Here is a 20,790-nt window from a genome sequence, read left to right on the forward strand (position 1 = left end):
ATTCTTATATTAGGAGACTGACAAGACAATTATATAAAGTTTGTTTCTTTAGAGAACTAGACAAAAGATTTTAAAATGTTGGGTTGCATCTGGTTTATTTCCCTCGTGAAAGATCAGTGAGATCATTGAGAGCAGGGTGTGATTCAAAGCACCCAAGCATAAGTAGAGTGCTGTTCTAATTCATAATCTTTATTTTTAACCTTAATAGGAACAGTTTTAAAACAATTCTCTCAAAAAAGTAGAAAATGCTAAATAAAAATACAAAAACTATTAATAGGAACAGTTTTAAAACAATTCTCTCCAAAAAGTAGAAAATGCTAAATAAAAATACAAAAATTATCTAGTCAAGATAAAAATGCCTAAAAAATGCATTTTTAAATTAACTTGTTCATCTGTGGTACATGAGGGTCCATTAAGTTCTTGGGCTGTTCCTCCTGCCACTGCCTTTTCCATCTATTTACGTCAACTTTATAACTGAGTTTATTCCAGTTCTGTTCCATTTCACACTATTAAATTCTACCACACAGCCCCTCTTTGAAAGAAACAAAAAAAGAGTATATTAATCTCATGTGAAAGGACAGCTTTGATTTTCACAAAATATAGGAAAAGGATTCTTTGAACAATTCACAAGCTTATTTCTTAAATCTTTGCCTGCTGAAAGTTCAACTGAGAAATGAAGACCCTAAATGAACCAAATTCTATTAAGATCATTAAAACAGAACTGTACAGAGTTCAACCCAATGTTCTCCCAAAATATCTCAAATTGTTCCCAAAAGATAGAAATGTAGCCAGGCAGTTGGTGAACTTGCACAAGTCTTCATCCCAGCTGCCCAGGTGGTTCTCAGCTGGACATTTTCATGGGTTTTCCACCTATTCTTTGGCATCCCCAATCCCTCCAGCTGTTATTGCAAATGTGGCTTCATTTTCAGGCATTTCGGGGCTAGTAAAACAAACAAACAAACAAAAAAAGAAACAAGAAACTTGTGGGTTAAATGCAGTTGTGGAACAGTCCCCGAAATGTTGTAAGTGTAAGCAACCTGGAATACTTCAACGTCTTTATACCTATGTGCAAACTGTAAAACGTGATCAATATTATGAAGAGTGGACAATGTGAAATCCACCTCTTGGAAGATGACAAACACAAGGGAGGAGAATGGAGAAGGTGCAGGAACGGGAAAGATTCTGTCTGTGCAAACTCTCATTTCAATTTCTTAGTTCCTGGCCAGAAACACTGGTCTCTCTGTGCAGTTCCACTGGTGTGATTTTTAATGACTTGTGTCTGCCACAGATTACCAGGTAAAGTGATACTAATTGTGTCACCAAAACTTAGTAATTTAACAGCTCTGCAATTTTCCTGCAAAGGGACCACAAGTCTTACCAAACTATCTGGTGGTCTTCCTTAAGAGATGAGCATCTAGTAGGATTTATGATGAAAGAGTGTGTAATTTAATGTATGCAATATGCAAGACAACTTTAAGTCTGTTAATTAGTTTGTCCTTTCAGGTTTTGTCTCAACTTACCATCCAGAAATGTAGTTACTTGGAAACTATGAATTGGCTGTCAGGCCAATTCAGAACTGTGAACTTTGTCACCTTATGGTTGCTCAGAAGACGGCTTCCTTCCTGTGAAGCAAAGGTGATTTACCTGTCGTATATCTTTGCAATACGCAGCTCCCCTCTCCCTTTTCTCAAGCTAATCCTGGTAGTCGAAGCATGAGCAAGGATGTGGCCCCCAATGGGCTTTTTCGGGTCTGCCTGAAAGCTAAATTAGCAAGTAAATTGTGATGATTCACTGTGCAAATTCAATAGGTTAATACTGTGATTAACTGTCAGATGAGGCATACTGAACTCAGTAACGAATATTGGATATGTAAATATATCAAAAAAGGACTTTAACACACTTGTGTCAAGATAGGATGTTGAAATGCTCAATGCTGGCATAATTTTCTTCTCACTAAATTCAAGAGGCTCAAGAAATACACACCTTAAACTTCATATATAAGCTGCTCCAAAAGAAAATGGGGTGCTTTTTCAATACTTTTTATGGCTTGTTCTCTTTGTGCAAGTCACAGTGAAAGAAGCCATCATGCCAGGCAGCAAATAAACACAAAAAAGCTCATTACGAAAAATGAGAGAAACCTATAGGCGCCATGCATGAATGATTCATCATACCAGAGGGACCAATGACCAATCTGAAACTTCATTTCGGTGCCTCTTGCTCCATATAATCTTGGTTCTCATCTCTGTTAAATACATAATACAAAAGAGAAGAAATTTTTTTTAAAAAAGAGAGAAGAAGTATCTTACGTCATAGTTGCTCCTGGATCAGCAGTCATCTGGTTGGTCACGAACACGGCCACGTTATATTCTGCAATAGAAAACAATGCAAAGAAGGTGGACTATATCCAATTAGAATTCCAAAATATTCTCCCATCCGTAGTAAAAGCAAGGCTGCTGCTGAGGCACTTCAAATTTCAAATGAAAGAGAAGCCAATATTCTTTATGCCTGATAGCTGGAGTTAATCAGGAGACAGCCTAAATTTGATCCTGTGTGACTTCAGCTGTAAGACTTACACTGAAAATGCACACTTTTCAGAATTCCACTGAACAAGTCTTTCTCAGTACCCATCTTCTCTCTTGGCCCCCTTCCCTCAGCCCCCCCTCTCCTCCTGTGTCTGTTTGGCACTTTTTTTTTAAAATTTATTTACTGCATTAAAAAAAACATTTACTCATTCCTCATCAACATTTCTGAGACATTCCAGTGAGGAAGAACCCTATTCATCCTGTCATCATTGCTCAGAGCATTGCAAAGTACAGGGAACATGGCAATGGACACAGCTTTTTTATCTCTCTGTGCCTTCGTCCTTTTTTCTGTTCGTCATGTTTCTCATGTATTTAGACTGTCAAAATTTGGGGAAGACAATTTCTCTTACTGGGTATTTGTCCAGTTCTACATCCTAGGCTCTCACTTAGGACTTCTCTTAACAGTATTTTTAGGAAAACTCTAAATGTTGAATAGTTCTAAAGACTCCTTAATCTGTCATCCTGAAATAATGTATCAGTTTCATCTTTTTGGTAACTGACAGAGGCGTAAAGTGAGGAAAGATTCCCGGGCCAGTGCCTGATTGATAATACAACTCAGACTACTAGGTGGGTGTGCTACCAACAGCTACTGTTTCAGTAACTCCAGTCCATGTTTTCCAAATTTTGCAATGTTTCCCTTACCTTCTGATATTTTTTGGAGCCTTGACAGCATCTGAGCTAGTTTCTGTTGTCGTTCAGCCAACTCTCCACGACCACTGAAATCCACACGGAAAAGTGCCATTATGGAGTCAATGATCTGCATTGTAATTATGCTAGATAAGTAAATATAATGAAAGAAAATAGGAAAACATATTCTGAAAGCCGTAAGCATACAAAAAAAATTAGTTTTGTACCAATAGCTTGAAGATACCAGCTTCCTCATGGAACTTGGCTGCTACATAGTCAAGCAATTCCATCTGATGTTCACCTGGTGGGAAGTACAGTTGCCAAATGAAATTAGGACCAGAAAGAGCTCTGAAGGAACAAAAGCCTAAATTTTAAAATTCCACTTTAAACGTCTGCACTGTTTATATTTTCACTGCCATCAGTTTTAAATCCAGTGCCCAATAGCAAGCTACCTCTACATTAACCAGTAGTGCCTGTGCTCCAGTTTCCACTTGCCCAGTAACGCTTCTTTGTAAATAAAACTATGCATGAAGACAACTTTTTTGTCTTAAGAACTGAAAAGCAATATAAACATTTGAATTTAATGTTTAATTAAATCATACACTCAGGTTGTATTAATCATATTATACATGTTCGTATTGTACTCTCAAAGTCCCATTTTAAAACTTCCTTGAAGCTTTAATGCAATGTCTTGTGACAGAGTGTATTGGAGCTGTCCCTATAAAGTTCCACTCACAAGTTCATAGATAATTTCTCAACAGCATTTATAGAATTAGCTTACATTCAGGCAATCACGGTTACATTAATTGGTGCTTCTAGTAATAAGATGCTACGCTGACACGCGTCATATACATGGAAGAGTTCACTTAATGTTGTGGCAAACAGCAAAACTTTGTTTATGTAGTGCAGCTGAGCTGGAATACTTCCACTGAGCAAGTCTGCTCAGTGTACAACAAGAGAAAGAGAAAATGGAAGCAAGTTTATAACTTTTGCTAGCAACAAAATATTCTTTATGCTTCTCGGTGGGCAATCTCAGTCAATAAATTGAGAACTATTAAAACGGGAGCCACAGAGAAAAAATACAGATCTCATGCCAGTTGCAATAATGGTCTTACTAGTATATGCACGTGCGTACAGCACATTGTCAAGTACTGCATCATGGTCAACATTGAAGCGATCAGCAATGTCACGAAGACGGTCTGGTCGGCTGACATTAGTCAAAGTTAAGGACTTCTCTTTGTACAAACCATGCTCTGAAAATAATAAAACTCCATTCCAAAACAGAAGTATGGAAAAACAAAGAACAATATTTATTTTGATCCTAAAGAAGACTGACTTTTTCTCTTCACACTATCCCACATACCCTAAAGATAGCTTAGGGCTCACGGTGATAATTGGTTTGCGTTTAGTGTTTGAGGTGAGGGGGTTGGACATATGGATATCTGTGCTCTAGGAATTTAGCTGTGAGCAAAACCTATTTATACAGAGTCTACCACAGATACGAAGTGTTAAAAATAGTGTTTAGTACTTAGATGAATTTCTTGAAGTAAATAGAAAAGCTTCTGTCACCTGTATCATGATGAAGAAGGCATATTAGATCTCTAAAATACCAGTTAAAATAAAATCTGTATCCTAACTCTCATTTTTCCAGGTTGGATTACATCAAATGACAGAGAAAAAAAGTCACTGCCTTGTGGGCCACTACACATTTTACATGTATTAAGCTATCTGGAGCCTCCTGCTTGCTTATAACAAAATGAACTGTCTTTCCAGTTCATCATTCCTGTAGCTTTCAACAGTCCAAAAGATACAAAGTGTTTTCAGTATCGATGAAGATAATCTTTCCACCTGTGTAGCCATTTGGTCCTGGAAGCTGAGCTGTCACTGCAGTGAATCGTAGAATATCAAAATGAAAAAGCGGGAAAAATATTTTCTTACTCCCTCTATCATTATTTTTTTAACAAAATACGACTGGTTATCCATATCACAAAGAACCACCATTTTTAATCAATGTGGAATCACAAGTATCTCAAGTCTTACTGCCAGCTTGAGCAGACACTCAAGCCACTTCTCTCGACTGGGGACCAGCTGAGATTTAATTAATGGTGTCAGAATTGTGTTTTCCTCAGTACCATCACTAAATCTGTATATTTTCTATTGAAAATAAGTAAGGATATTAGTAAGAAGTTCTTAGGGACAAGGCATCCTCTTAATCTACTCTGCCCAAATTCATGATATTGATATAGTAGGGTTTTTTTCCAGCTGTAACTCATATGATCATAAATTCTTTGGATATTAATTTTTCCTGATACGTGAATAGTTACTCGTTGTGGGTTTAGTCTCTTTGGAGTGAATAAGCTAACAGACTCAATTAATTCATTTGTAATCATTCATGGAGAAGGGTATGACTCTGCTGATCAGTAGACTGTACTAAACAGAAAAGGCCTTGTTTTTCCAGGCAGTGCCATAATTCCTTTTATAATATGGGGTTCATTTAAGGGAATGTTTGCCTATCCAGTGTCTGGTAACTATATTCCAGCAGCATTAGTGGTTACATTAGTTACTATTTACTACCTTGAGGGATATCGCAGGGAAATCAGAGTCCTGCTGCATTTGGCACTGCCCGAACACGGTGACTGCCAAAGTCTTTGTTTATCCAGTTACGGTCAGCCAGTAGTATTCTTTCAGTGCCCTTCCCGAATGCCATATTCAGCAAAAACCTCTTGAAACCAGGAAATTAAAAGAGTTGCTGAGAGAGAATCTTGCCTGTGTCTTTTTCTGAGCAATGCCCCTGTCCACCTGTAACTCAAATTTGTGCTCTGCTTTTCCAGATGGTTTCACCGGTTTCTCTAAGACAGTCTATTATCTTCTCTCTCCTTAAAACAAAACTTACACTGACGTGAGCAGTATTAAAAAGTAATCATTTATATGAGTTCTCTACTCAAAGACAATTACTGGAGGCAAGAGTCACCAAGGTTTGTTTCACTGTATTTCTAGAGATAAAATATTCTGACTTGTCTGTATGAGTTTAATTCTGATATAGTTGTAAAGAATGGATTCACTGAGAAGAAACAGCTGTTTTAAGGTAGTACACCTACCGCACAGGGTGTGGGACAGCTGGGTTTTGCCTGTCCGGAACTCTGTTAAATAAAGAAGACAAAAGGTCAGGATTTCTTCTTCTGTTTGCCAGACTCAGGAGTCACTGCAGTTAGAAACACTCTTACTCACAAAATTTACCTCTCTCTCAACCTTTTAAAATCATTTAACTCCAATTTATAAATGATATTCTGTGCAGTAGAAATGTGTTACGTGAAAAGCAAAATCTGAAACACTTTAATTGGATTATGCTTGACTGCAAAGGTCATGTATTCTTTTCAGTGTAGAGGTTAAATATCCCACGGCACCTAGGGAAAAGTGTTAACTGAGGGGAGGGGAGCGGAACAAATGGTTGATTCCACTGACCTGGCCCAGTTTCATTTTCAGTACAAAGGTTGAGGAGGAGCTTATGAGTTTATTAATCTCATTATATCAAATTATGTCAGTCTCCAGTTTATCTTTCTAAAGGGAAGAATACTGTGTTTCATGAACTCTTCTTGATGTTGAAGATGTTGAATACTAACTGATCAAATACTATACTATATTATTACTATAATATATTATTACTATAATATATTATTTACTATAATAGTAGCTTAATTGTGATTTCAAAATCTTACACAAAATGCAATCTATCCTAAATGTGCATAAATAAAATATCTTTTGTGGCAGTTTTGTTACTGGAAAGGAACACAGATTGCATCAGGGAAATCTTTCCTATATGACACATTAGTATTCATAATGCTATTTTGTACTGAATCAGCATGCCCCAAGTCTAATGATTACTCAGCTCAAACTTAGTCTGCAAGCAAATGCAGAGGAAAAACAGGAAAACACATAGAGAAGTGGATTCTTTCTTCTTACACTAATGCAGGTACTCGTCTTTATGACTACAATGTGATAAGTTTGACAGAAGTAATCCAGCTTGATTTAAAATCTAAACTAAGTTGCAACTCTGTTCAGTCGTACTCATTTAATGTGGTTTTCTCACCTCCAAAGGCCTCAGTGATTGCCATGCTTTCAATCCCACCACCCAGAAGTTTGCTGGAGAAAGGGAGAGGATTATGACACAGTTAAATCCACAAAATCACAAGAAGAAAGTAAAAAAGATAAATTTTTGCTACTTTAAGAAAAGTTATTTCTGCCCTAAAGCCCCTTGCTTGAGACATTAAGTGCAGAGCACTAAATGATCGCTGATTCATAAAGAATTAACTCTGTCTCAACCTTCCTTTCTGTGTGCAAGAGGAAGATCTATAGAAATTATTACTGGAAAGGAAGTAGAGAAAATACCTTTGAAAAGATAACTTTCTGTAAAAATATCTCAAGGGAGGTCTTGAAGACTTACTATAATTTTGACCTAAGACCTGCAGGTTGTTTCGAGTAGCTGAAAAAATGATGCTATGTTCAGGATTTCTGGATGCAAACTCAGTTTATGTACAGTGACTGTACAATGTCCAATTTTCCCTCAGAAAAGGAGTTGGTATTGTTGCTTCCTGAAGCAGGCATCTTTGAGCCAGCACTAGCTGCAAATGCATGGTAACCTACGTGTCCTAGCTGAATATTTGTTCCTTTATATTTTTGTGTCTCGTTAAAGACAATAAATGTGATTATTGGAACAATTTGCACTAAGGAAGGATTTAAGTAGAGATAAGCTTACTCAAATTCCTGGCTGCCAGTAGTAATATGAAATACCATCTTCCGCTTTTCGCTATACTCAAAGGCAGTCAGGAAGCCTGGTTCCTAAGGAAGACCAAAGAGAACACAAGAGCTTTGTTTTAGCTTTAACCTGAAGGTAAAGCGCAATATCCCACACGAACAGCTTCTCTCCATCATAGCCTCATTTGCACAGGTTGGGTATGAAAAGCATCACAGCATTTGTCTGGTTGTTGTTGAGTATAAATTATTATCCCTTTAGAGTAATGAGCAGAATAATTTCCAAAATTGCCTTGATGATTTTCTGAAAAAATCTGTTAAGAGAAATGTTGCACAGCATTTTGGAGACGCCAGCATAAATTTAAACTACAAGAAAAGTGATTGGCTTACAATAAGTTTGTTTGCGGCTTCTTTAATCTTGTCCACTTTGGCCTCTGAAAGCCCTTTTACATTGCACAGTGCCCGTCTGGTGGTCATCTGGACTCCTTTGATTGTGCAGATCCCAACTGACTTCAGTTTTTTAATATCTGCTACGTTCTGTGAAGAAAGTTCCCTTCCATGAGTACTTGTGACAGTCAACAAATAGAAGGTGAAGTTAAGTCTTTGAAACACATTTTATTATACATTCACATGTATGTGTATTTTCACCAAGAAAGGAATAGATTTACAATAAACTCTTTGTTATGATACCAATAACAGAAAATTTTCAGTAATATTGGTGTGAGGGATAATGGTGCAGAGACATCCTTGGTGCTTTCGAGAGAAAGGCGCCTTGGGTCCAGTTGTATGTACCTGTCCCTGTTCAGTGCCAGTCTTTCTAGATCCAAGTTGGTAGTAAAGCAACAGTATGGATTATTTCAGATAGTGGGGAGCCCAGCCTAGTGAACCCAATAACACTCAGTCTGTTCTTGGTCCCTTAGCACAGATAAACTCTAAACCAGATAATCTGATCGTGGATAACTGGGAGCTGATTTGCAAGGATCGTCAGAAGCTGACTCTCACTGCTGCACTGTTTCCGCCTGTTCACAGTATGTCCAGTTTAAAACAAACGTATCCTCCAGATCTGGCCAACGCTTTGGGCTGGAATGAACTTACTAGAGTTTTTCATAAATTGGGTACAGCATGACTTCAGTCAGCACCCTACTAACATTATTTTGCCTCCTCTCATCTCATTTTATGATTCTGACATCACTGGAAACTTAAAGGCAAGCAACAGATTACTCAGAAGAAAACATACTGTGTGAAAGGTTCAGGATAGTACTTCAATCTATCATATCAAGACAAGTTTTTTCTTTGAATAAAACTACAGACTGGATGTATCATCTATTTATCTAGAGCGTGTGGGTGCATAGGACATAAGAATGGAGTGGAGCTAGGTTAGAAATTAGTCCTGTGTTCACTGCGAACATCCTGCGATGTGTTTTTTGATTATTACATCAACAGAGATAGGTGAGGTGAAATCGGTCATGAATAAAAATGACAGTTCCACCCAAAAGAATGTAATAACCAGAAATATAAAAAGGATTGAGCTGGCTTATTGTGATTTTCTATTAAGACAACAGGCAACTATACAGCGTTCTGCAGTACTCCTGGTGTAACATACTGACATGCCTGCCCCCTCACACCAGCTGCTTATCCTGATCCTCTACTGCATGTTGCAGCCCTGTCCCAGTTGTGTGCCTCTGAGGTGGAAAAGTGAGCAGACTGAGAATTTACAAGCAAAAAAAACCTAAACCATGTTTTTTGTTGTGATAATTTTTGGATTAATTGATTAACAAATTCAGTTCACAGGGTGACTACAAAAGCAGGTGTGCCAGAAGAAGGGATGGCACGCCCCAGGGGCAGGAACACTCAGCAAAGGCTGTGGGGTCACAGCACCTTAATTCCTGCCAAACAATTTTGAACATCAAAGCACAACCTCAGTTGTGCTAATCTGACTCTTTTTGTGGCCACACTGTCAGACCTAGTAAATATTTCTCTCTACTCATAGGAAAAAAAATACTAAACCTACAAAAATTATTTCTTTAAGCATATGAATTTAACAGATATGGGTCATCATATGTTCACACAAAGATTTTAACTGGCAATGGCTGAGAACAAAAACATCTCCTGGGGTGCAGGAATAACCACTTGGAAGGAAGGAAGAAAGAAAGAAAAAAAAAGGAGCAGGAAATCCTTATTAAGCCATAAGAACAGCCTGTCGTTATTCTTTATTTTCAAGATCTTTCATACCTTAGTATCATTCTCTGCATACTATGCCTCAATTAACATTGACAGGCTAGTACAGCTCCCAGCTCATGAGGTCAGCCTCTTTGGTCAACTTGTTAAATTTTTAACACAAGAATTTGTGTATTTTTCCTATGTTACCCCATAGTTAGAGCTACCAACCTCATCATCCTTCTTCAGAAGTCTATTTAAAACTCTCAGTGAATTGCCAATAAAAAAAAAAGTTGACAAGAAGTACGCTGCTGACATGCTGAGCCCAGTAACTACAGCGCTGACTAATGCTGTCTCATTGTATCTGTGTCCGTCCCACCTGTGTCTGTCTGTAGTCATTTATCTTAGAGTTAAATCTTACATTACTTCAGGCAAATCCAACTTTTTATTATGCTTCTATGACACTGAATGTAATAGGCTTCTATCCATGAGCCAGTCTCCTGGATAGACAGATAATGATAGTAATTCAAATAAATAGGTGATGTTTATGTGATAACAATGATGATAATGATTACAGGAATTCATATTTGATGAAGAAAACTAACCACTTAGTTCTCTAGCTATGACTGTTTTTCTCACTCCGACTCTACCCCCTTCACCAGCGTGCTGAAAATAGTATAGCAACAATTGTCACAGTGTAATTTCACAGGCACCGAAAATGCAGGAGTAATTACAGAGATTGGCAGGAACAGGAAGTAATTTATCACACAGTTTTCAAATAAATTAGCAAGTAGTTGGTTTTTCAAGAGTGCTGGGTGCTAAATACTTTGAATATCTTGCCACTTTATTTAGGAATCTGACAGGAATGAGATTTTCTGAAAACCTGTCTTATCAGGCAAAATTTGTCTTCAAATGACTGATTTAGAATTTATTGCAAGGAGGAATTTCAGCTATTTGTCTCAATGTGTATACACTTTTGGAGAAATAACCTTACAATAGCTTTATGTGGACAACTCTGTGTGGTAAGTCATTGCTAACACTTACAATTCCATGCTTCTGTAGCAGGTCAATATCCTGAAAAAAGGATTCCTAAAAAAAAAGCAGAAAAAAAGTAGATTTTGCTTTTTCTTGTAATTACATCTGTCTCACTGTGTGTCTGTTTCAAATTTGTAAACATTTATATGATTTTCTCTAATGATACGTAACTTGTTGGACTACCCAAATAAGCAGTGCCATAGTGAGCCAAGAAGGCCTACACGTTTCCTATCACCTTCTTCATAAAGTGTATCTGCTATGCTAATAAAACTTGTGTTAAGATCATCATCATCTTGATTTTTTCCGCCACAGTTCCTCAGACTTTTCAGTCTGATGGCCATTCCTTGGAAGCATAAAATTAATTGACAGTCCCCTTGCATTTAATATAGAAGTGTAAAATATAAAGAAATAATGATAATCCCATTAAAAACTGTGCATAGTTTTTGGGAGGTTAATGAAGAGTATTTGAAGAGCAAGGCTGGCTGTACAAGGACAATGAGATTTTCTTGGAATTAGACTGGAACAAAAATTTAAATGCATTGAACTCCCTGGTGGTCTTTGGGGACCTCCTGTCTCTCCATGGATTTCGTAACACTATCAAACAACACCTGCTGCACATATTTTTCAATCAACCATAAATATACCTCATCATCCTGGTATCCTGGTTCTTCTTGGACTACTTGATCCTCCATGGCCTTCATCGTGAAAGAGCAGGCAATGAAGTATTGATCGCTACTGGGAAATGCAAACAAAGATAGTATTTGGTTGGCAATAAATGAGTATATGACTGTAAAAGGACTTTTAAGAAGTCCTTGAACTACAGAACCTTCTCAGTCTGCCATCGCATCTGGATTTAAACTCAGATTCTGCTTCCAACTCCTCATTATCTGACCTGCCAGACCAAAAGAAGAAAATCTACTGTGTTACACGCAGATGAACGAGTTTGCCTAGAAAGGGTTTAACAGGTATTAGGAAAAGAGATCTCATTCTGTTGGGAGAATCTTGGGTCAGAGATGAGTTTGGAGGTGGGAACATTTTAAATGATTTATCATTAGTAGAATTTACCCTGGTAAGAAAGTTAAAGGCCGTCTGTATTTTTGTAACAAGAGTCAGCACAGTTGCAGACAGAATGGGTAATGGAAAGGCTATGCAACATCTAAGCTTCCCCATCTTTCTGTGACAGAAAGCCCACAAAACAGTGCTATTGAGAAGGCTATATCTCCTTAGTCATCTGTCTCTAGAGTACACTATAAAGCTGTGTTTGTTTTCAAGATCTTGCTGGAGTTCAGAATACCTAATAAATGCTGAAGACGTGCAAGTAACGCCTGGAAGAAGTAGGCTTGCATGAAGAGAATAAAAGAAGGGTAATAAAAATCTGAGGCTTTTATTATGCAAAAACATATACAGAGAGCTTATTTCACAGTTTTTCATGGTCAACGTGCCATGTCTGTACTTCCACTTCAGCTTCACAGCCCTCTTTATGCGACTTCCTATAAGCAAGGCCTAGAACCAGAATAGGCACTTACTGACAGCACGAGCAAATAAAAAGCAAAATATGACCTCCTTAAATTTTATGAATTCAGGAAAAATGAATACAAAGTAGTTCCTTAGAAATATGATCTTATAACCTGCTGTATCTTTTTTATGGTTTTGTAAATTGATATGTTGCTTCTGTCTTAATTGTGAGCTTGCCTTCACTGTTATAGCTATGGCTGATCAAGAGTTTTGTAAACTATCTCATCCAGATGCGTGTATATATATATATATGCTTGCTCATTCTCGTTAATAAAAACCCATGAAAAGTAAGACAGGTTTATTATGAAACTACAAGATAGTCTATGTTGAACAGAGGACGGGATAATTTAGACTAAACATCTACAAATAGCTTTTTTGAGCTTCTAAACGGATACTTAAGGTCTGTCTAACTTGCTTGCAAGAATCTTGTGTATACAGAGGCTGGGAGAAGTGAGAAAGAAAATACTGTAATTTTAGAATGATCTTATTTGGTTTTGGAGTGAAAATACGATGGAGTCACTTCTGTTCATATTTAATGGAGATATTCCTATAAAATAAGTTGTTTCTGATAGTGCCAGGATATATTTCATTTCTGTTTCAGAACCCTGGCAATTATGGAATGAGAAATCATGCCTAACATCAATCAGAAAAATAATTACAGTAAAACATTAATTAAAAAATACTTAAAGAGATTTTAAAACCCCCTTAGCTTCAAATACTGAAGGAAGAAAAACCAGTAATGCAAAAGGCATTACAGCTGTACTACAATTCCCTTATCCATTAAAAGTATCCTCCTGAAATGCACATCATTCTGCATTCCAAGTACAGCTGAACAGGTCATGGGATCGTTCTCCTACTCCCCGTCCTTAGGCAACTGGCACCTCACAGCAGAAAAACAAGGCAGATCCAGACCTGCATCTTCCGGCGGGCTACGAGGGAAAACGGGGAAATTATACCTCACCCTACTAAAAGCTCTAGGGATGAGCAAAATCCCGCTGTTCAGTGGAGGGTCCTCCTGTTGCCAGTGTGTTGGCGCACCAAAGGCCTGGAGGATTTCAGCCACCACCGCCTGCAACGAAGCAGATACAAGGGTGAGAGTCTGAGCCAACACAGTGAATCCACGAAGAAACGAGGATCTCTGTGAGGAAACACGAACACTTCTGTGCCACCTCGGGTGCCCCCACCCTGGGAGCTGTGCGTTAGGACCCGCGAGCAGGAGCTGCGTGCCGCACTCCTCTGAGCGGGCAGAGGCTGTCAATGTGACAGGGACCGCGCGCCCCGGGTTTGAGGAGCAGGTGTCGAGCTGACAGGAACATGGCGGCTGACTTGAGCAGAGCCCGGGCCCCGCGTTAGGGGCAGGAGGTCTGACCTGCCCCGAGGGGCGCCGTGCTGGAACTTCACATCTATTGACTCAAGGGAAAATAAATGATTAATCGTGTATCAACACATGGATTTATTTGGCCTTCCCTTGCCAGCTGCCCTTCCGGGGATGTAAATTTCTGTTCCCAAAGGGTGAGGCACCGCAGAACTTCCCTCCCCCGCGGGGCACCAACACTCCCCGTCAAAGCTACAATACTTAACACGCAGCGCACCGCCGGGAGCGCGGGGCGGCGAGCGGTGACGGGCCCCCAGCTCCCGCAGCCCGCCCGGCCCCTCCTAAGGGAACCGGCCCGCCGCTTTTCCCGCCGCAGCGGGAGGGGGGCGGAGCGCTGCCCTCCCGCCAAAACGAGGCTGCCGTTACCTGCCCGCCCGCCAAAACGAGAGGCGCGCGCAGGCTGCTGACAGGAATGGGCACTGCCCCTTCCCTTGCCCCCACCGCCGCTGAAATACAGTCGAGTTACTGCCTGCAATCGCTTCATCTGCTACAAGTTATCACCCGCTGTGCTTGCCATCTCTAAGGGATATCGTATTACCCTAATTTCACAGTTGGCAAGGGCAGGCTTAATTAAAACCACGGAGCGGCGCTGGTTTGGCGGGCATTCGATCCCACGCAGCTCGGCTTGGTGTTGTCGGGGTGCCGCGCGCCCGCCTTCCCAAACCAGGCACACGGCTTTTTCGGATTGTCAAGAGGGCATCCATCCCCGAACGCGGTTAGACAAGCGACTTGCCTGAAGTCACGGGACAAGAAACCAAGGCTGACTCATACACATGACTTCATCTGCCATTTTAGAAGGATGGAAAAGGTGCTTTTTACAAACACTTCTACGAGGCTTGCGCAGTCTTCTTGGAGACAGCATCTGGAAAGCAACCACCCATTTTAGCTCACCTCTGGTAGCACAGTCAGTACATGAAGGAGATACCAGCAAGGAGGAGCTGCTGGCTGCCCCTCAGGATCGCTGCCCGGCTGGGTGCGGGGTTTCAGATGACAGCAGCATCTCAGCCCGCTTCAAGGTGCTTGTGAAAACCTCCCCCCGCCCACGGGAGGTTAAGAGCATACGCAGGTGTCATCAGTGCTAGCCAAGTCGGGAAACCGACCACAAAACCCACAGCCCCTAACCATCATCAGCATAGGGCAGGAGTGCTCACAGGGCCCCTGCTCGAGACGTCAAGCGGTTTATCTAAGCACCTGAAGTGCTCTGGATGCCCAAGGCTTCGTCTGTGCCAAGGAACTGGCTGGCACTGCTTTTGAAAACTGCATTATTCTGCAAGAGCTATTCCAGAAGGGCAATTAGGCAGACAGTCCTTTGAAGACGAATTCCCTCACAAAGTATGCTTTTATTCCAGAACAGGACACACACACACAGAGTGATCCTTATGGTGCTGCTGAATGGCTCTGCAGCAGCTAATGCCTCTGTAAACAACCTTCCCTCCATTATCCTTCTAGTTCACAGAATTGTTCTCAGAGGGCTCAATGAATGCACAGAATCTGAAGATCATTTCCGTCCCCACAGTGCTACTTTGGGCAAGAAAAGACATGCTATGTTTTCAGCATGTCATGTGATCATTAATGCTCATTCAGCTTCCAGCTGGCTTGTGTAATAAGCCCACGTACCCCTATGCTACACACCAGCCACATGAGTCGAGGCATCCCAGAGTCTGCTCCTGCCCTCTTACAGGTTTTGCTGCTGACAAGTGCACCGCCAGGTGCGGGTGAGGCGCTGGCAATGAGATTACACCACTGTGCTCTGCATTTCTTCTCACTTGAGATCTTACACCAGTTTGGACACAACAAGACCAAACTCAAACCATTACCATAAAAATAGTAAGTATCCAGCTGATTTTTTCATCCTCACAAACCATTTCAAGCCATGGTTGCAGTAGGAAAATCATGTGAAGTTTGTTTGGTCGGCTGGTCTTGATTCAGATCTATGAGGATCAAATGGGCTAGAGTCAACTATAAAAGCTAGTGCTTTCTCTGGACTTTCAAGCTGGAATTTGCCTGTTCTTAACCGGAACAGAATAATCTGATTTGAAGATTCAGCCTAGGACGCGAGTGTACATTTATGTCTGAATTATTTTGGAAGAACTGTGCCTTCTGGTTTCCATAGGAATACATTTCACTTACAGTTGGTCCCAGACTAAAATTGTGACACACCTGAAATGTTCCCAGAATTGCAGAATGCTTCTGGGCAAAGATGCAGCAATTGTTTCATATTCTTCCACTCTCCCTTCTCTAGCAGCAATTGTTTGTTTGTTGGCTTTTGTTTTGCTTTGTTTTGTTTCCCCTGTAAAGTTGAAAATACATGTTAGGGAGGGGGGGAGAAGGGAAGAGAGAGAGAGAGAAAGAATACTGACTACTTCAAAGGCAAGCCAAGTATTAATAAGACAAAAATTTTCTTCTGTCTCCTACAGCAGAGGAATATGCAGAGTAGAAGTCCAGCGCCACTTTGGAAGTTATGTTAACTATTATATCCCCCAAATTACCCAAATCCACAAATCATGATAGCCTTGCATTGATGTCTCACTTTAGCTACTCCCTTAGTCACATGACAATTAACGATCACTGCTTCCAAACAAAATCCAGCAAAAGCCTTTCTGTGAGGAAGTGCCAAGCAAACAGATTCCCCCTCAGTCAGTCTTGGAAAGGCCATGCTGCTTTTATGTGCCCCACAGAATTTGTACCAACTGCTCACATCACAGCTCACTGCTCTTTCTCCACACCTGAAAGCTCTTCTGAAAACCCCTGTTAGCTAATGGGTTATGTGTCTCGGAAAAGAAAAGCAGAATCAAATTCAGGTTATCAGAACACGGTAGGATGAATCCACACAAATGTTTTGTACTTAAGGAATTCTTGCTTATCTTTCTGCCGCTTCTGGTCCAAATCCCTTATCTATCTGCAGTGTCTCTGGCACACTTCTTTGAATGCCGTGTCCATCCTGTGAATATGCCTGAAACTCTGTCTGCATGTGTTGGGGTAGACTCTAAGTTTTACATAGAGGAAACCACCTTGCCTGTGTTCTCCTTCTCTTTGGTAAGAACTAAGGTGAACTGCAAAAGCTGTATGCATACAATGGGTCTCAGGATTGGACTGGCAAAATACCAGACGAGCCAAGCTTCATCATTCAGACCAGAGTAACAAGAGGGCTCCATTGTTAAAATGGAATTACTGGAAGGAACAGAGATGGTACTGCGAGACTGAGTGATGTCTCTGTCCCAGTTTGTCCCTTAGACAAAGCTGTGACAAAATAATCAATAGTACACTGCTGGGAGTGATCCTGCTTTAAAAAGACACAGATTTTGCTATCACTAATTTACCTGAGTTAATCATTAAGGATATCATATAGGATTAGAGATCTTTGCATCAAAATGTCCTGTTCAGACCAGGGTTCAGCATTGCAGCTCTGGAGGAAATGATGAATTAGAGGGCTGTGCCCATTGACATTAATGAGGTGTCAGGTCAAGTCAGGACCACAACAGGTTGGATGTGACTGGAGAAGAAAAGATGCCAAAGATAACTTATTAATATCAAAACACAGACTAGAGTACTCAGACATTGATATTTTTCTACATGATAAAGAAATAATCCGTATGTCAACTATACAAATACAGTCAGTGATAGTAGTCCAAGCACCATGAGCTCCATCTTCTTTGTGATCATTTTAATAGGTGATTGTGAATGAAATAATTCTTTCTATATAAGGATGACATGATAAAAAAAAAAAAAAGCAGACTGGAATAAACAAGGCCACTTTTAAGCTTTGCAAAGCCTAAACCCAGTTAAGAGGCTTTCTGGAGATATGCGTCAGTATATCATATGTAGTCTATTAAAAAGACAAAGGAGGTAAGAAAAGCAGTCCCTTTTGAGAACACACAAGGAATTTTTTATTTAGGGTAAGAAAAGTAGTAATGAAGAACAACAGGACTGAAAGGGACATCAAGAGATTAGCTGAAAGCAGAATCAGCTAAATTTGGCAGATGCTTGTTTGCCTGGGGAGGCTGTGGATTTTCCTTTATCAGAGGTTTTTTGAGAAGAACCAGACAATTGCAGTGCCTGACTATCCTTGCCATTACCCTTGTTTTCCACCATTCACTACATAATGCTATTTTGTTTGTAAAAAATATGCAATGTACAGAGACCTTTTAAAACTAGAAGTTAGCTCAATAATTCTTGCCTTCTTATGTTTTCTACCACAAAAGAAAAAAAAAGTTGACATATCCAGTTCTAGAAAAAACTGCTCAAACCCGATGGATTATCTGGTCGTGTGTACAGCTTGCTCTTACGTGCTCATGGCTGTTGGAGCTAACACATTGAAACCACATAGCCCTGTAATACACTACTGCCATTCTCAGTAAGCTGCCATAAGCTTTGTACCAAATTAGCAAGGCCGGAAGACTAAGGCTTGTCAGGCTTGCTTTGTTTGAACTTCCCTCAACCCTTCTGTACGTTTGTTTTACTTGGTTAACTGTGACAGCAGCTTCCATAATCGACCAGGTCTATGGCTAATTTGTTTCCCTTCTGTTTATCTGTGTGCGGTACAGCCATCATTTTATATAAACAGCAGTAACAAACAGTTATCTACACAGAACGAGAGATTTACGACTAGCACAAGGATGCAGTGTAGAGAAATACAGGCCTGGTGCAATAGCAGAGGCCTTGAGAAATGGGGACACAAGATGTGGTGCAGAAGAGCACAGACACACAAGGATAACAGGCAAGGCACAGGCTTGGCACTGGAGACCTGATGGCTATGAACAACTCACCGGTTCTCAGTCACGGAAATGGTGACCTGGAGCTGGGGGAAACCGGTTTTAGGGGTAACAAAGAGAACAAAAAAAAAAGTAACTAACATACATAATAGGCACCACATACCGTAAAATCAGATGTAGTGTGGCGCTGCAGACCAATGAAGAAACGTGTAAATGCGTGCTAGCAAACATATAAAAATGACACAAAGTGGATCATAGAGTGAGGAAGGAGAAACCATTAGCCTGACGATCATATTCTCCCAGCAAAGGACTCCAGACGCTGACAACTCTCCATACCACCCCCACCACCAGAATGAAACCACCAACCGTGTGACCCAAGGAGCCATGGAGAGGGAAGTGAAATACAAGAAAAAGGGGTAGAAGCCAAGCAGTGTATGTGTTACCATTGTATAGAAGTACTCTAACTGCATTATAATTCTTTCTCTTTCTGTAAGTTATATCTGTATCAATAATCATTAGACTCTCAAGATTTCAATTACACTAACAATAAATTCTTGGCTTTTATTATATGTCAGGTGGGCTTCCCCTTCATCCATAAACAAGCTTTTGACTGTAGCCGTGTGTCACTAACTAGTGGCTGACATACCCACTTGCTAACTTCACTGGTAGCTGATAAGTTAGAATAAACTCGGGGACTGCCTGAGCTAACCAGCAGACCGGCAGCAAAAGGGACAGACATGGATTAAGCACGTATCCTGGCTGTAGCTAAAAGTCAGTCCTTTAAAATTCTATCACTGAGCACACTTACCTCTGAGGGTGACGGAGCACTGGCCCAGGCTGCCCAGGGAGGTTGTGGAGTCTCCTTCTCTGGAGACATTGAAGACCCGCCTGGACAAGGTCCTGTGCAGCCTGCTGTAGGTGACCCTGCTTCGGCAGGAGGGCTGGACTAGATGACCCACAGAGGTCCCTTCCAACCCCTACCATTCTGTGATTCTGTGATTCTAACCTATGCTAATAGATATTCAAAAAACCACCATATTTTAAAGCACCTTTTTCATTTTTAACAAAATAATTCTTCCTGCTTGGAAGGCTTGTACAATTTATCAGAAAATTTATCTGCACAAAAACCTCTATTGCAAGAAATGAATTGGGGACATATATTACTCAGAATCATGAAATGTGTGCTTTGGGAGACACAGGTCTTTTTTAAACTGGGAGAGATTTCAAAATAGCTTTCGCAAATTCCAAAATAAGTGCTTGACATACATAGACTTTTGTTCTAGGATAAGCGTACCTTGTTCTTCTTTAGCTTAATAAACTTTATGATAAGCAGGAATAACAGACTAATTATTAAATAAGACTGCCCACATATGTAGCTAAGTGGGAGTAGTAATTGCAGTTACATATATCTTTGTCCATTTAAATTGACCTGCAAGGTCAGATAAAAGTAGGATGAAGAAAGCAATAGTAAAATTTATTTGCTATGAAACTGTTACCAGTCTTCAAAGCCAGTGACAATGTCACTGACAAGACTGCATTTGAATTAAAGCTCAGTCACAGACCTGGTTTAAAGTCCATGGGTGAATTATCTCCATTTCACTAAGTAAGCCAGAAAAACTGACTAAATGTTCCTCTGCTCACAGATGAAAGGTGAAGCCACCACCTAAGGGAATGAAGTACATAATACGGCCAGGGCTAGGCCTGAGCAGACTACAGAGCATGGCCAGGCTCGCCTGCTCCCCGTAACTAACCAACTAACCTCGCCTGCTGCAGCTCTCAGTTAGATGAGGAGCTTCGGCTTGAGCCAACAGGGCCTTACCTATTTAATGGCAGTGCATTTCTCCTATTTGTATTCATTCAAGTGCTCACCTGAACAGTAAAAAAGAGAAGATGGTACCAGGCGGCTGGGGGATGGGGAAGAGAGACAGGGAAACACTACCTCAGCAAGGTGTTGGATCATTTTTGCCCTGTGGTGGACTCGCAGCATTCCTGTAGACAGAGGGACTTCTGTGGGACTGAATGCAAATACAGGAGGTAG

The 20,790-nt window shown here is 40.4% G+C and overlaps 1 protein-coding gene across 3 annotated transcripts; it reads right to left on the reverse strand.

Moving 5' to 3' along the window:
• Positions 1-343: 343 nt before the first annotated feature.
• On the reverse strand, positions 344-13,717 carry DMC1 (DNA meiotic recombinase 1). 3 transcript variants are annotated; one of them, XM_075428405.1, is made up of 15 exons: positions 13,627-13,717; positions 11,795-11,885; positions 11,160-11,204; positions 8,349-8,495; positions 7,963-8,045; positions 7,297-7,349; positions 6,308-6,349; positions 5,021-5,093; positions 4,325-4,416; positions 3,437-3,510; positions 3,225-3,339; positions 2,307-2,367; positions 2,172-2,217; positions 1,645-1,761; positions 867-940 (listed from the first exon to the last, which is right to left on the reverse strand). In XM_075428405.1, the coding sequence occupies exons 2-14, from the start codon at positions 11,849-11,851 to the stop codon at positions 1,693-1,695; spliced, it is 957 nt and encodes a 318-aa protein (XP_075284520.1). In that variant the 5' UTR covers positions 11,852-11,885; positions 13,627-13,717; the 3' UTR covers positions 867-940; positions 1,645-1,692. The 3 variants fall into 3 exon arrangements, with proteins under 3 accessions (XP_075284519.1, XP_075284518.1, XP_075284520.1); XM_075428404.1 differs by lacking the exon at positions 2,172-2,217 and having other exon boundaries at positions 344-940; positions 11,795-11,882; XM_075428403.1 differs by lacking the exon at positions 2,172-2,217 and having other exon boundaries at positions 344-940.
• Between the last annotated feature and the right edge of the window lie 7,073 nt (positions 13,718-20,790).

Source organism: Opisthocomus hoazin, chromosome 8, assembly GCF_030867145.1.
Source record: "Opisthocomus hoazin isolate bOpiHoa1 chromosome 8, bOpiHoa1.hap1, whole genome shotgun sequence".
Classification (NCBI taxonomy): domain Eukaryota; kingdom Metazoa; phylum Chordata; class Aves; order Opisthocomiformes; family Opisthocomidae; genus Opisthocomus; species Opisthocomus hoazin.